This window comes from Phocoena sinus, chromosome 21, assembly GCF_008692025.1.
Source record: "Phocoena sinus isolate mPhoSin1 chromosome 21, mPhoSin1.pri, whole genome shotgun sequence".
Classification (NCBI taxonomy): domain Eukaryota; kingdom Metazoa; phylum Chordata; class Mammalia; order Artiodactyla; family Phocoenidae; genus Phocoena; species Phocoena sinus.
The window spans coordinates 11,978,406-11,995,844 of NC_045783.1; the positions used below are offsets into that span (position 1 = coordinate 11,978,406).

General features: G+C 42.8%; 1 protein-coding gene across 1 annotated transcript; it reads right to left on the reverse strand.

The window, feature by feature from the left end:
- Positions 1–2,426: 2,426 nt before the first annotated feature.
- Positions 2,427–3,364, reverse strand: LOC116746743 (RING finger protein 11-like). Its single transcript, XM_032618401.1, has one exon. The coding sequence runs from the start codon at positions 3,341–3,343 to the stop codon at positions 2,894–2,896; it is 450 nt and encodes a 149-aa protein (XP_032474292.1). The 5' UTR covers positions 3,344–3,364; the 3' UTR covers positions 2,427–2,893.
- Positions 3,365–17,439: the final 14,075 nt, after the last annotated feature.

A 17,439-nucleotide genomic window follows, 5' to 3' on the forward strand; every position in this document is an offset into this window, starting at 1 on the left:
AGGTATATGATATCAGTCTATATATATTCGTGATTGTTTTAAGTTGCTGATCTCTTAATTCCAAATGCATTTTAAAAATCCTTATATATACTCTCCTCCCCTCACAATTACAGTTTTTGATATCATATCATACCTCCTAAAACAAAGGAAACAAAAGCAAAAGTAAACAAATGGGATCTAAGTAAACTTAAAAGCTTTTGCAAGCAAAGGAAACCATCGACAAAATGAAAGACAACCTACTGAGTGAGAAAAATCATTTGCAAATAATATGTCTGTTAAGGGGTTAATATTCAACATATATGAACAGCTCATGGAACTCAACATCAAAAAAAATACCCAACTTGATTAAAAAGTGGGCAGAAGACCTGAATAGACATTTTTCCAAAGAAGACATACAGATAGCCATCAGGCACAAGAAAAGCTGCTCAACATCGCTAATCATCAGGGAAATGCAAATCAAACCCACAATGAGATGTCACCTCACACCTATCAAAATGGTTTTCATCTAAAGGAACACAAATAAAAAATGTTGGCGAGGATGTGGAGAAAAGGGAACCCTAGTACACTGTTGGTAGGAATGCAAATTTGTGCAGCCACTGTGGAAAACAGTATGGCAGTTTCTCAAAAAACTAAAAATACGACTACCATATGACCCAGCAATTCCATTCTAGTGTATATGTCCAAAAAACCCCAAACCACTAATTTGAAAAGATACATGCACACTAATGTTCATAGCAGCGCTATTTACAATAGCCAAGATATGGAAGCAACCTCAGTGTCCATCAACAAATGAAGGGATAAATAAGATGTGGTACATATATGCAATGGAATAAAACTCAGCCATAAAAAAGAATGAAATAGTGAAGTTTGCAGCTACATGGATGGACCTAGAGATTATCATACTAAGTGAAGTAAGTCAGGTAGAAAAAGACAAATATTATATGATATCACTTATATGTGGAATCTAAAAAATAATACAGATCAATTTATTTACAAAACAGAAACACCCTCAGACATAGAAAACAAACTTATGGTTACCAAAGGGGAAAGGGGAGGGGGAGTGATAAATTAGGAGTATGGGATAAAATTAGGAGTAGAGGACCCACACCACTACAGTATATGTAAAATAGATAAACAACAAGGATTTACTGTATAGCACAGGGAACTATATTCAATATCTTGTAATGACCTATAATGGAAAAGAATGTGAAGCTGTACACCTGAAACTAACACAATATTGTAAATCAAGTATAGTTAAATTAAGAAAAAAGAAATTTTAAAGAAGAGAAAAGAGAAGACACTCCATACACAGTCATCAGAGATTTATCCCCAAAGATTGGATAGGGAGTTGTAATGTTTGTGCGGATCCTGGGAGGATTGCTATGGGAAATCAAACCTAAAGTGCCTTTGTCTGGGTGTATTTGGAACAGGACATCACAAATGGCTTATAGTCCTAGGAGGTCTGAGAAAGTCGTGCAATTATCCCCTGGAGCCAGATTCCTCTTGTTCACTCTCAGCACTGGTTGGACAGCCTCAGTGGAGAGAATGTCCCACATATATGGCTCAGGGTGGACTAGAGGATTCTGTGTGCCCAGTGGGTGTCCAGTCACCTAACCTCCCTCTGCTTCCACAGGGTCGGGGTCCAAGAGAGAGGAGGAAGAGAATTGAGGGGACCAGTTTGCACAAGATGGAGCATTGAGAGCTGTGGCAGGCATTTACCCAGGGTCTGGGTGGTTTGGGTGGGACTCACACGTTCTTCTGAACTAGGAGAGAGGGTGAAAGGGGAGGGGTCGCCAGTACAAGCATCAAGAAGGCAAAGCTGAGGAAGGACAAAGAAGCCATGGGACCCCAGTTTTCCGATTTCCAGACCCACATCTCATAAACATCAGTCCTTCATGAGGATGTGGCCCTAATCACCGGGAACATGCAGTATGCTCTAAGAGAAAGAAGGGGAGGGCTTTCCTTGCCTATGGTCACAAGGAAGACGACTATGACTATTCTTGCTCATTAATAATATATGAACACCTCCATTTGAGAGATAAAAATGTGGAAAACACGGAGGTGTGTATGCTTATTAGCCCACAGTGATCAGAAGTTCAGTTCACTCCATGATTCCAAATCATGATTGCAAATCCAAGTCAAACCTCTGCATACACTCATCCTGAATCATTCTAATGCCCTCGTCCATGTGGGGTCTCCAGCAATATCACTCCCTCAACTCTGACTTTTAGATGGAAAACTATTTTATTATCCCTTTACACAAACACAGCTAAATTACATGAACGCATCGTAATTACACAGCTAATAAACCTACTCAGGACTGTTCTTCCCTGGGACACTGTTCCCCTTGATTGGACTTACAAGACAAAAAGTTAATTGTCTCAAAATGATGGAGAAAAAAAAGATAAGACCATTTAGGAGGGTTATTTGAAAATAAGATTCTTCATTTATTCACTCATATATAATTGGATTTCATTTTAGTTCAGTTGTATAAATTGTAGTTTTTCATAAAACCTTGGTCCAAATGCCAGTTTGGATTGGGGAGAAGAAAGTTATATCACTTAGGAAAAGTAACCATTTTCTTTTCCCTAATCTTCAACAGACACAATACAACATGTATAGCTGCTGCAACATGGTACACATCCCATGTACTGGAAAAATGCTAAGATATAATTACACTTCTGAACACTTGGTCAAGGCTTTACATGCTATTATCTCCCTAAGTTTCTAAAACATTATAAATTGTTTGCCATCATCTGCAACATGACAGGAGTTTTTAGGAAATCTTTGGGCATGATTTTAACTCCTAATCCCTGGCTACTTAGACACGATGACAAAATATCAAAATCACTAAAAATGATGGGACACTTGAAATCAAACAAGGGATCCTGGCTCAATTAATGTCCTGGGATGAAGGCTGTGTGACATCCACGGGCCTGCGACAGTAGGGGCAGGTGAAGGACCTGGTCAACCACTCATTGATGCAGTTCAGGTGATAGAAGTGAGCGCAGGGCAGAGATCTGATGGAGTCCCCACGCACAAACTCCAACCAACAAATCACACACTCCTCCTGGATCTTTTCTTCAAATCTATCTGTTCCGTACACTCCTTGAGGCAGGTGCTCTTTATGGCTGATTCTTTGAGCTAACCTCACTTGTTCCTCTTCCATCAGCTGTGCTGCTTGGTGAAGCGAGCTGGGTGTTGGAAGACGGATGGGATTTGGAACTTGTTCCGGATGTGGTTCCTGATCCCAGCGTCTCCTCCCGCCTGGGCCCACCCAGCGGGATGGAGACTCAGGAACAGAGCTGTCATCCAAGATGCTGGATTTGAGGCAGTTCCCCATCTTTCAGGCCTGGGTGTGAGATCTGTGCACCCTTCTCATGGTCCTCTCTGCAGGAGTTTCAACACACCTCCTTGTTCCTAGGTCTAGAGAAAAAGGAAAAGTTTTAGTAAATGAGATCCCTGCTTGCAGAGTTCCTTAGAGAGGCTTCATTGAGCCTCACGATAACCCTGCTGATTTTGAATCCTTTACTGAGGGAACCAGTGTTGTGAACAGGGGTTTACAGAGCTTTAGTAATGTGACAAAATTGCACGGCTTGGAAATGGGTCATCTGGCCTTACAATTTTGGTCTGTTTCCAAACTCAAATGTCTCAGCAGGATTGTCATGAGGGGTACATGCCATACCTAGGTTTCACCAGGAATCATCACCTCTCAGGGAAGGACTCAGAGGCCCCACCCTGGAATCCCAGGCTCTCCCCTTTCAGCTCATCTCACAGAATCACTCCCCACCTAGGTTCTCCTACCACCTGGGAACCTGCCATCCACCTATCCACTTTGTATTCAGCCCCACCTTCCTCGCTATACCTGCCTGTTTAATCCACATTTACTCACTTCAGTAGAAAGACCAGGGATTCTCATGTCTGTCTGAACTTTTACTACCTCTGCTGATCAAGACACTGATCCAGGGATTATGGAATCCTGACCTACCAACTCCAATTGCATAGTCACGTGCTACTAAAATGAAATATGTCTTAGGACATTGCCTCCCCTACCAAAACGAAGATGTAAATCAGACTCCTCTATTTGGCATTGTTAATTAATGGTTCTACCAGACATTTAGGGGTTTATCTTTTTTCTTTACATGGGCCTCTCACTGTTGTGGCCTCTCCCGTTGCAGAGCACAGGCTCCGGATGCGCAGGCTCAGCGGCCATGTCTCACGGGCCTAGCCGCTCCGCAGCATGTGGGATCTTCCCGGACTGGGGCACAAACCCGTGTCCCCTGCATCGGCAGGCGGACTCTCAACCACTGCACCACCAGGGAAGCCCAAGGGGTTGATCTTTTACATGCCCTCAGAGAACCACACAAATACAATTAGGTATTGCTCTCATCCCTACACGGAGACCCATTAGCATTCTTCATCCACACATACACCCTCACACCATACACAGTTTCTTTCGGTCTTGGTTTAAATGTTAACTCCCCAAAGATCCCTTTTCTAAATCTCAACCGCAGTTAGCCTTCCTCTTTCCCTCCCCTTTGTGTTAAATATAATTCTACTATTCATTTAGGCAACTTGTTTATTTATTTACTGTGCTCTCCACTGGTATAACTGCAAAAAAATATTACCTGAATTCTAAGGTTAGGTACAATTCCCTGTGACCACGACGTAGAAATGATTAATCTAGAAAATTTCCATGTCCATAACAACCGAACCAACCCTCAAGGGGCCTACCCCAAATTCTTGTAGACAGATTATGTGATCATTTTTCAATTAAAATTCATTTTTAAAATAAATGACATTTGTCGCTTCTTGTGAAAATTATCTTCATTATTTACCAGAAATCAAATGGATGGAAAATCCAATGAAGCCAGGTCTTTCCTGAGGTTGCTGTCACCACACTCCAGAGCTCAGAACTTCTTTCTCTACACAAAACACTGCTCTGATGTGAGTTCTCTTTTTATGCAGTTGATAACCTCATCAATCATATAACCTCATAAACTATAATCCCATCAACCATCTAACCTCTCTCACCATGTAACCCAAAGGACACACCCTAAATAACTTGAGTGTCTGTCAAGATAAATCCAATCAAGCATTCCCAGTAACAAAATATATCCCCCTGCTTAGGTAAATCATGTAGATACAACTTTTAAAAACTGACCAAGTCCTTTACTTCTGCACGTCTTCTAAAGGTCTCAGAAGCAAACTTCCTGCTCTTTCCCAGAGGTTTCACTGTTTTTGAGGTTTTTCATTGTTATTATTACTACAGCACAGAATCTGCAGCAAGAGGATCCATACTGTTCTCTATTTCCTTTTTTCAAACTATTTGTTCCAGCTTTATTGAGGTGTGATTGACAAACACTGTATATACTAAAAGTGTACAATGTGATGTTCTGATATACATACACATTGTGAAATGATTCCCTCAATCAAGCTAATTAACCTATCCATCACCTCACAGATTTACTGTTTTGTGTGTGTTGAGATCTACTCATTTAGCAAATTTCATGTATACAGTATTTTAAACTATAATCACTATGCTCTACATTAGACCTCCAAAAGTTATTCATCTTACAACTAAAAAAGCCCCACATTTCCTCCACCTCAAGCCCATGAAAACCATCATTTTACTCTGTGTCTTTGTAAGTTCCACTTTCTTAAATTCCACACATAAGTGATATTACGCAGTATTTGTCTTTCTGTGTCTGGTTTATTTCACTCAGCATAACATCAGCTCTATTCATCCACATTGTTGAAATGGCAATATTTCCTTCTTTTGAAAGGCTGAATAATATTGTGAATGTATGTATACATGTACACAACATCTTAATGTATACATCTCTAAATGAATGTTAACTCATTAGAAGACTAAACCACACTGAAACTCAACAAATTCATTTTACTGGATCTATTAAATCCGGTGGTAACTGGACAAATGAAATACCTAGCTGACCTTAAATTGTGTTAAAAAAATCATCCCTTCCAAATAGAAATCTCCTTAAAATGTATTTATGTTTGACACAAATTACGTTTTGGTAAATCAGTGAGGTTGGTGAGTGGGAAATTTGCTATATTTGGTAAATTGAGTTTTGACAAATTCATTTTCTGTGAACTTGTACACAATATAACATACAGTAATTCTGATGGAAGATGTCTGCACCAATACACTTTTTAAAATAGAACCAAGATATTAAAGGACTATTTTATTTATTCTTATCAAAATCATAATCTGTAACAATCAGAAACAAATAAACATAAAGATAGCAACGTATGTGATTTGATTTATTTGTTTATGCTCTTCCCAATTCTGCTTGTAGCTCCCTAACCTGTTTTAAAGCAAGGCACCTTGCTCACGGTCATACTGTATTCCATCTAAATGTTGATTGTATTGATATTCTTCCATGGATAATGTCCTACTGTTACTCTAAAATGACCATGGACTCGGTGACTTAAAGTAACACAAAATTAGTCTCTTACAACTCTGTACCCGGAAGTCCTAAATCACTTATGCTACATCAAAACCAAGGTGTAAGTAGGCCCATGCTACATCTGGAGGTTCTATGACAGAAAGAGATCACTGGGGGGCAGCAGAACTCACTTTCATTGAGCTAATAGTTTCCGTCGAACAGGAGAAATAATGTAAGGAAACTATCAAATTTAATGTAGATATTCGTTAATTGAGGTTTAAATTAAATTAAATTAATGGTTTGCCAATGGTGTATTTTTTGTTTATTGTAAATATTGCTTATTTCAAGAATGATGTTTTAGACTACCTAGTCATGTTGATTTCGTGTGTAATCCAACTAAGTCATAGTAACAATATTAATTTTTCTTATTTAAAAAATGAAATGCACTGTTATTTATATGTAGTCATTATTCTGAAATGCTGGTTTTGAAATAAGTAAAAGCAAGATAAGGCATAAATATTCATCTGGAAAACAATCTGTCATTCGAGACAACTCTTATTTTTGTTCATTTAAATGTCTGTAATGTATATTGTGACAGTTGGTTTTTCTTTTTTGTAATAAAAGTGCCTGAGTTAAGCTTTGATTGTTGAGGCATCCACTTCAAATAGGCAACCATTTCAAAGCTGGACCTATGGTGACTTAGAATATTTTCCAGGGGCTCAGACAGGCAAGATGCCCTCCCTGAGTTTCTCCTGAGGGAAAAAAAAAAAAAAAGGCCAGTCCAGGCATCTGGCAGTGTATTTGGAAAGTTTCTGGAAGTTCCCTGGGGGAAGTGACTGAGGAGCTAACCTGGGAGCCAGAGAGCAGCGGTGTGTGCTTTGGGAACCCTCTGTCATCTTCAGGAAATGAGACAGTTCTTCACGGATCAAGAAACTTTATTCAACGTTTTATAACAACAACAATAATGATAAGGAATTATTGTAATAATATTCAGGACACGGGCAATCTTGGGAACTCCCATGCCAACCCCAGGAAGAGATCCCTATAGGGCAGACATAGAGAGACCCTGTTTTAGAACCAACCAGCCACAGGAACCTCATGGAATTTCAGGGGTTGAGCCAATTTTCTGATGGCCTGGGTCCCTGCAAAGAAGGCAGGGCCCAGATCCACCTGCTGCTCAAAGGCCCCCTCTACTAGGCACTTTAAGTCCTCATGATGGCCTGGTTGCCTTTCTTGTTCTTTACCTAGCTTCTTCAGGTCCAGAAATTTCAGTTCACATATCTCAGCCAGTGCTCCTCAACCAGCAGGGGCGACAGTAGCAGCCTAAGCTGTTACTGAGTTTATTGAGTAATTTAGAAAATTTGATGGTAGGTCACATGACAGGTTGTCCCCTCCTTGCCATCCAGTCCAGCACCAGCTTTTCTTTTTTCTTTTTTTTTTTAAATTTATTTATTCATTTATTTATTTTTGGCTGTGTTGGGTCTTCGTTTCTGTGCAAGGGCTTTCTCTAGTTGTGGCAAGCGGGGGCCACTCTTCATCGCGGTGCGCGGGCCTCTCACTGTCGCGGCCTCTCTTGCTGCGGAGCACAGGCTCCAGACGTGCAGAGCTCAGTATTTGTAGCTCACGGGCCCAGCTGCTCCGCGGCACGTGGGATCTTCCCAGACCAGGGCTTGAACCCGTGTCCCCTGCATTGGTAGGCAGACTCCCAACCACTGCGCCACCAGGGAAGCCCCAGCACCAGCTTTTCTTGGACACCGAAGGGGATGTAGAACATTCCCAGAGGTTCAGGGGGGCCTAGGATGCCTCCCTTGAGCCTCAATTGTTTTTAAAGCCAGATTTCCAGCCTCTGTGCTGACTTTTAGAATTCTGAGGAGGCTCATGTGGGCAAGGATGCCCTCTGCAGCTTTTCCAGGAAGGTAACAGCACCTCCTGTGCCTTTGAATTGTCTTAGAAAATTATGTGAAGGCTCTGGCTAGTCTAAGACAGCCTTCTGGGTCCTTAAGGCCAGCAAAACAGTTTGGGGGCCCTCAATAAGACTTGTAAAATTTTCCAGATGTCCAGGTGGGGTTTGCCTCTGGAAGGAGACTTCTAATATTTCAAAAGGCTCATCTGACAAACAGGCCTCAAGGGCTACTGCAGGGGGACTTCTCTGCCTGCACAGTGGCTGGGAGTCCGCCTGCCAATGCAGGGGACATGTGTTCAATCCCTGGTCCAGGAAGATCCCACATGCCGTGGAACAACTAAGCCCGTGCGCTGAGCCTGCGTTTTGGAGCCCGTGATCCACAACTACTGAGCCCGCGTGCCACAACTACTGAAGCCCGTGCACCTGGAGCCCCTGCTCTGCAACAAGAGAAGCCACCGCAGTGAGAGGCCCATGTACCGTGACGAAGAGTAGCCCCCACTCAGCGCAACTAGAGAGAGCCCATGCACAGCAATGAAGACCCAATGCAACCAAAAATAATTAATTTAAAAATACTATTAAAAAAAAACTGATGAAGGTGTTTCACTTAAAAACAAAAAAAGGCTACTGCAGGAACCTGGGAGAACTGTGACTGTGTAGGTATGTAGGTATGTTGAGGGACCTTCCCTTATCTTCAGTCAACCTGACACCTAGGTGAAAAGAGAAACTCTGCTCAGTGCTGTATAACTACCACCACAAAAATAATGCATAATAAAAAACATAATAATAAAAATCATAATGAGTAACAACATTGATAATGATGATTATCCTAATTATAATAAAAGTAGTAACTATAAAAATGATAATAATTAGAAACCTAGGGAGATTGTAGACTAGAATACAGACTCTCCTACCTAAGTGACCAGATACTGTTATTGGACATCATGGAATATTTTGGAGTTTGAACCCTAGGTCTGCACAATAAAATGTGTTTTGAAAGTCACAGATGAGAACAGGAGGGAAGTAAAAACCAAAGAAGGGGAATATGGGCCAATGAGGGACCTCCTGTACCAACCCTGGGAAGAGGGATCTCCCCAGCAGAGGTGGAGGACACAGGTCTGGAGCCTACCAGTCATAGGATTCCCACCAGAGGGACTTCCCTGGTGGTCCATGGGCTAAAACTCCACACTCCCAATGCAGGGGGCCCGGGTTCGATCCCTGGTCAGGGAACTAGATCCCACATGCCGCAACTAAGTGTCTGCATGCCGCAACTAAAGATCCTGCATGCTGCAACTAAAAGATCCCGCATGTCGCAACAAGGATCCTGCGTGCCGCAACTAAGACCCAGCACAGCCAAATATATAAATAAATACATACTTTAAAGAAAAATATTCCCACCAGATATCAGGATTCAGGTCAATGGGCTGACAAAACTTGACCCCAGATTTACATCCAGGATACAGTAACCCCACCAGTAACATACATTAAGCTCCCAGTGCTATCTCAGTTCTCAGTGCCTAGCTTTCTTTCTGCCATCTGATCAACCCAGGCCCCTTGAGGTCCAGACATCTGTGTTCATATATATCATTCTGGGACTCTTGGAGGATGTTACTATTGGAGCTCCCAGCTGGCAAGGTGTGACACAAGCAGGCACTAGAGGTTCCTTGTAGCCACATAGAACTTATAAAGTTCTCCAATTGATTGTTCTGGTGTGTTTCACTCTCCCTGCCTTCCATTTCAGTCCCTGGCTTTTCTGGGCACCCAAGAGGACTTAGAATATTTACAGAGGCTCTGGCAGGTGTGGCTCATCCTCTGTGCTCTTCAGTTTTCAGCAATGGTACTTTGGACCTCCTGAAGTGACATAGAAAATTCTGACAATGCTCTGTCAGGTTGAGATACCTTCTACAACATTTTCAGGAAGATAAGAATGGTTTCTGCATCCCTGAGTTGACTTACAAATCTTTGTGGTTTCTCTAGCAGGTCAAGGAATACTTCCCTGGGTCTCTTCAGATGGAAAAAGAGATTCCTGGTCCCTGAAGAGCTGTTGTAAAGTGAGCAAGGCCTCACTAAGATCAATGGAATCCTCATCTGGAACTCACCTACTCACAGGTTTGTCCCTGCTTCTGGAGCTGGAATTGAAAAATAAGGGTTTTGCTTATTGAAAAGATACTAAGTGGTATGGCAAGGAGCATGGGAGACTGTGAATGTGTGTCTGTTTGAGAACCCTTGGCAATCATCTTCTGAAAATCAGACATCTTTCTTAAGTAGAGAATCACTAGTCAATGCTGTGTAGCTATAACCACACACGAAAATCCATAATAAGAAAATTAATAATAATAAATAACTATAGTGATTATTATCCTTATGACATTAATATGAGGAAGTATAATAATAATACACCTAAGGAGATAGAAGAATACAGACATCTCTAACTGAATAACAAGATAATGACATTGGGTCCATTGGGTAGTTTGAAGTCTTAGTTCTAGGTTTGTGCTAGGAAACTTGCTCTGCAAGGCAAAGACGAACATCAGGAGGGAAAAGAAAACCAACCTGAGGAGAGCATGGGAGAACTTGGGAACTTGTGAGACACTTAGGAGAAGAGAACTACCAGAGAGAGGAAAAGAGGCTTTGGTCCAGGGTTTGCCCATCCCTGGACACTGGAGTTACACCAACCCCTACAAAGACAGGAACCAGATCCGTGCCCAGCAAGGAGAAGCCTCACCTACAACATACCTTATATGTCCAGCACAGTCTCAGCCCTTGCCATCTGGGTGCCCTTCTACCTTCTGTTCTGATCAGCTCCTTTGAAGTCTGACATCTTGGTTTTCATATCTCAGAGGGGCTGTTGGTAGATCCCATTTTCAATGTGCCCAGGCCAGCAGAGGGTAACACATGCCTACACGAACCTTGCAGGGCTTCCTGGAGGACTTAGAAAATTTTACGTTTGTTCCTGCTGGTGTGTTGAGAAAATTTTACGTTTGTTCCTGCTGGTGTGTTGAGAAAATTTTACGTTTGTTCCTGCTGGTGTGTTGCTGTCTTCCTGCTTTCCATTCTAGCACCACCTTTTCCGGGACATCCTTGGGGATTTAGCTTAGAGTCAGCGGCTCAGAGCAGCCTAAGACAACCTTTTTGCATCTTCATTTCCAGCAGTGGAGATAGCGGTACTCCTGCCTCATCACTGTGTCATGAATTTTGAAACAACAACAACAGAAACAGAGTGTCGTGGGTCTTAATTTCTGGCAATTAAAAGTCTAGAGAAGCACAGAAAAACTTCTCCTTTCTGGAATCCTCTGAAGACCACAAGAGTCAAAGAATTTTAAGATCCAATATAGATAGCAACCTGATATTTGAATCACCTGAGGGTTAATAAATGTTCTTTGATCTGCAAATAAAGGGGTCGTGAAGGTTTTGTTAAAATAGTATTGATGCTAGGCTCATCCTCAGAACAACTGAAATAATTTCTGGAGTGATGGTATTTCTTACAATTACTTAAGGTTTCCCAATGGGAAAGCAGTGTTGAGAATTATTTAAGTAAATATTGCTTTTTAAGCTGTAATATACATGCACATCTCTTGGAGATCAGGGGTTCAACATTAGGAAATTATGATTCAGGAAGTTTGGGAGGGACCAATGAAACTTTATTTTATTTTATAAATTTATTTATTTATTTTTGGCTGCGTTGGGTCTTCGTTGCTGCATGAGGGCTTTCTCTAGTTGTGGCGAGCGGGGGCTACTCTTTGTTGCGGTGCCGGCTTCTCATTGCAGTGGCTTCTCTTGTTGCGGAGCATGGGCTCTAGGTGCGCGGGCTTAAGTAGTTGTGGCACGCAGGCTCAGCAGTTGTGGCTGGTGGGCTCTAGAGCGCAGGCTCAGTAGTTCTGGCACATGGGCTTGGTTGCTCTGCGGCATGTGGGATCTTCCCGGACCTGGGCTCGAACCCGTGTCCCCTGCATTGGCAGGCGGATTCTTAACCACTGCGCCACCAGGGAAGCCCCCCAAATTTTATTTTTAACCTAAAAATGGAAATGCTGGGACACAACATCATTTCTAAGCACAAATAGATTTGGTTCCAGCAATATCACCCATTACCTCCCCCTCCCCCAAATTATACTATTTGTTGACCTTATCAAATTGAGAGAAGAATAGAGAAATCAGCAGTGTCTGAGCAAGACTGTGTTTGAGAAACAACATGCATCAATTCACTAAAACAAGCTTTACTGAGCATCTCCTGGGTGCTCTCAGGTTTGTTAGGCTCCAATGTGTACAAGGCACTGTGCTGGGGACCTCAATACATTATGTAATTTAATCCTCAACATCCTGGCAGTTAGTAATATTCATTGCATGCAAGGAAGGAAGAAGTGGAAATGGGGGGTGGAAGGCAAGCAAGGACATCTAGGGGAAATTTCAGAGTTGATGGAAGAATGATACTGTGCTACAAATTCTGCTGTGTTCTGAGACCTCGTCATTGGTCCAGGGGTCTAGAGTCTAGAGTCAGTGAAAGAACCAGGTTGCTGCTGCAGGTACTAAACCTGTGAGGGGAGAGTGCTAATTGGAGGTCCTCCCCACGTGTGCAGCCTGCTGAGCAGGACCCGCAGTCAGACAGGTGCTGTGGGGAGCCTGTCTCTGGGGTAGTGTCTGGTTCTGCGGAGGCAAGTTGGTACCCTGTGCACAGCAGTGGGCGCTGCAGGGACCTTGAGTAAGGTGAGGTTACTAAAGACTCGGCTCTCAGGGCCTGTTGATCCCCACACCCCCAGCTGCCCTTAGTCCTCATTCGGACAGGAAGGCATCTTATGAGAAACAGTGGCCTAACATCTACAACAGGAAAGACTCAGAACCCGGTACATGCTTTTTGGAATTATGACACTTAAGATGACTCAAAAGCCATCTACCATTCTTTCCTTCATCTGGAAAGCTCATTCTTCCTCTATGAATAGTAGAAGGAAAGGGCTCCTGACTGAGTATGAAGGAGCCAACTTCAAATATTGACTGTGAACTTCCCTCACAAAGAACTAGACATTCTGATCCTTTCTCAGAGACCCCTGGAGAGATGTGGTGGTGGAGAACCACAGCAATATGGGGTATGTGGGTATTTCTGTGTTGCCCTGTTCATGAAGGTCTGTCTTTGGAAATGACTTGGGATTCCCTATGATGGGAGCTCTGGGACCTCTAAAGTGTGTATCTGAGGCTGGATGTGAAGGTTATCAGCCAACACTCATTGTGTTTATGTTCTTCATTCCCCACTTTCCACTCCTGGATGGCTGTGCTTTCTTCACTTCCAACATGGCATTGTTAGAATATTAAAATAAACATACAATTCATCATGAAAAAAATGAGACAAGAGTTGCTGCATAAGCATCCTGATGATCTCAGTAGAATCTCAGTAGGACAAAAGTCTTGCAAACATTTTCAACACTGGGAAACACCCTATTCACTAACTCCCCTAATGTGCTCATGTCCCCATGAAGGGGAACTGGAATCTCCCTTATTGTATCTGTCTAAACCAAACATATGAACTGCTTCATTTCACCAGGGTTCTGTACTTTAACTCACAGCAAACATCTCAAGCTGAGGGTCCCTAACATGTGAGTACCCTCAGGTCACTTGATGGTCACATGTACTAGGACCAGGGGTACCTTGAGGAGGAAAGTTCCCCCGCCACCCCAGGAATGTGGAAATAGGTTCCCTTATGTGCACTGAATTATGTTTTAGAGAGGCCATATCTTTTTCAGGCCATCCGACTGACTCTCACCAAGATGTGTTAGGTATGGCTGAATCTCTCCCTACAAAGGAGTAGTTCTTTAATGAGGGGGCTTTGCAAAGGAATACCTGGAAAAAAAATTTAATCCTAGTAACAGTAAAGAAAACCAATTAAATTATACTTCAAAGCACTGTCACTTCCTTTTACCCTTCAGCTTTCATTGGACTTCATTCCCACATAAGGAAATAGAGTCTCAGAGATGTGGTGGGGAGACACTGTCGTCACTCAGACACCCACTGCATGTAAACATGGACACAGGAGCTTTGACATGGCAGGCGGGTTGGGGGAATGGACAATTTGTAGAGGCAGAAGTATACTGCTTGACTCCTATGACAAGAGGCGTGTCTGAAGTGTCTAACCCCTGGGTCTGTGGGTCCCTGCAGTTGTCACAGGCACTGCACCCCCTTGTCCCGCCCTCAGGAAGAATGCCTCATCCTGAAACGCCTGGAGGCCAGGCAGCAGAGTTTGGGTCATTTCCTTTCCTGCTTAAAAGCACTCAAAGGTCCCTGCCAACCTTTCCGCATTTGGTCTCTTTACCGTCTCCTGCCTCATGCTGTGCCAGGTCCCCACTCAAGACGTGGACTCTCACCCTTCACCCCCCATCACCCATCCTGGCCCTCTATGCAGCCCCAGGATGCCATGCCCTCCCTGGCCCTAGGATTCTGCAGACCTCAGTCCTTGGGAGAGGACTAACCTCATCCTCCTTGTCTTCATGGAGCTGGGCCCTGTACCTCCACAGGTCTCCCCTTCGCGGTCACTGCCTCTGGGTAGCCCCTGTCGACTGAAAAAAAATGCACAAGGTGAGAGTTGTGAGCTGTGTTATTTGGGGCAAAATTAGGACAATAGCCCGGGAGACGGCACTTCAGATAGCTCTGAGAAACCGCTCCACAGAAGTAGGGGAAGGTCAGTGTTATAAAGGATTGCAGTGAAGGCGGTACGTGCAGTCAAGCACACCTTCTGGCAGCGGCTGGCTGCTCATCGCGAGAAGCGGAACAGCTATCGAAGACTTGTTCTGCCAGTTTTCCCCAGAACACAGGGTGCCTCCTTCCTCATCTCCATCCTGATCTCCTTTCAGGGGGTGTTGAAGGTCAGCAGCTGTAGAGGTCTGTGACTTAGTCCTTATAGAGGCAGATGACATGTGCCGATTTTTAGTTGGCACTCCTGAGCCCTGGCTAGGAAAGGTGACTGACCCTGTCCTGTGACACCCGTGTCCTCTGTCCCAGATCCCATCTCACTGGCGGTGCCTGCCAGGGTATGTTTACATTCCTGATGTGAACTCTTCCTGCATAGGTGGCATCTTTATTCCACCCTTGTGAATGTGGAGGTGAAGGGCAGGGGAGGGGGAAGGGGAAGAGAGACAAAGGGAGAACCAGGGAGACAGTGAGTCAGGGAGGGAGAAAATGAGAGGGTAACATAGAAGATGGAGGAACAGGTTGGTCCGATGGACTTTCTAGATATGAGAAGAGTCAGACGGTGACCTGGGCAAGAAGCAGTGTGTTAAATGAAAACAGACAAAAAGGGTATCAGCAGAGAGATGGAGTAAGACAGAATATGAAGAGAGTAAAAGAATGACAGATCTCAAATTCATTACAGTGTTTTAAAAATTATTTCTCTTAAATTTATTGTGTCACTTTCAGGTTATGGCAATCATTTTCCACTCTTTATTGTATGCTGAAAATATTCTTTTGAGTTTACTAAATATTATTCTATTTCAATATGCACTTGGTAAGCATATCGACAAAACTTTTTTTGTATTAACAGTCAAAATCTTGTTTAACCAATTTGTCTAATAATAATTTTCATCAATTCCCTTATGTGATCTTTTAACTTAGTGGTCTGTAAACTAAAGTTTCCCACTAAAAGTCTGTAAGCGCCCTTTATCCTTTCTTTGTAAGTGTTCAAAGACTGACTGAATTGTACCTGAATTTTGTTCCAACAACGCCCATCTGTTCAGGATGAATACACTGCATAGAGGTGTTTACATAGCTGGCTTTCCTTCTTGATTTCCAGTGATGGTAGTTTGTTCTTAATTGTATATTTTCTGATAGTTTAATGTAATGTTCTAGAAAAGAGATGTTAAATACTTGAGATAATTATGATTAAAACCACAGAAGTTACTCTTGTTTGAGAGTATGAAATATGGTCTATAATCTTTAGATGTAGGAGTGATAAAGTAAACCTTGCCCTATTCCGTTCAGGCTACATTATTCCTCTGCGGCTAGTGGTTTCTACATTCTACTGGCTTCTCCCACTGACTTGCTTGCCTGTCCAACACATGCACAGAGTTCCTGGTCAGTTGGGTAGGGGAGGACCAAGACTTTTAAAACTAAGCATAGAACATAAATACCTCTCCCATTTGGAAGGGACACGTGGCTATGTGAACTGAGCTTGGAGAATGAAAAGAATGCTATAGGGGATGAAGGAGCTAGGAATGGGTGGGACACTGGGAAGCTTAGAATTAGGATAAATGAAAATCTTTGCCCACCCTTTCCTGGAAATCCTATGGTCATCAGGTACTAGAAGTGTCTTCGATGTCTCCAACTTCAAGGGTAGGTCAGTCCCTCCCACACACCCACTGCTGCCAAGAAATATGTGGGTTTCATCAGGATAGGAGGACTTTCTGAAGGACGGGAAAACCAAACTGCAGGCTCCACATAGTTTACTGACCCTGAATTCCCAGTGTTTTAGTGGACAGCAGACGACTGTCATATCCACAAGTGAATTCCTCCTTATCTGTATGGTTGTGTCACAGGAAGGGGGTATGCTGAAAGGCATATTTTCAAACACCCAGGAGTGACTTAGATCTTGCCTTAGAAAGCTCGTTTGAAATGAGGAGTCAGGAATGCTTCTTAGGAATCATCCTCTCTGTTGGTTGTTACCTTCTCTTCCTAAAACATTTTTTTGTTTTTTCTCCAGGACCTGCTAATCTCTCTCATGTATCTTACCAACACATTTGCTCACAGTCACTCATGGCCTTCCCTGAGCCCTCTTCCATCTTAGGATAGATTCCATCTTACCATGACTTGTGAACTGGCTCCATTAGGGGAATAATCATAGGAAGGACTTCACACTCAGATGTGACCTGAATGGGGAATGAGCACTATAGTTTAAATGAGATAGCACAGCAGGGGTAACATCTGGATGCACTGTAAATTCTCTATGGATAAGGTATTAAAGGAACTGCAAACTTTTTATTAATCTGCAGGAATAGCTGGAAAACAAGGTTGATAATGGAAAACTTGATCTACCTAAATTTATAACACATCCCACCCTTAACGTGAATCAGTGTGAATTTGGCCACAAAATATTGTTTAGAATAAAATGGAGAATTCAGAAGCTGGTAACAGTGAAAATTAAGACTGCATTTTAGC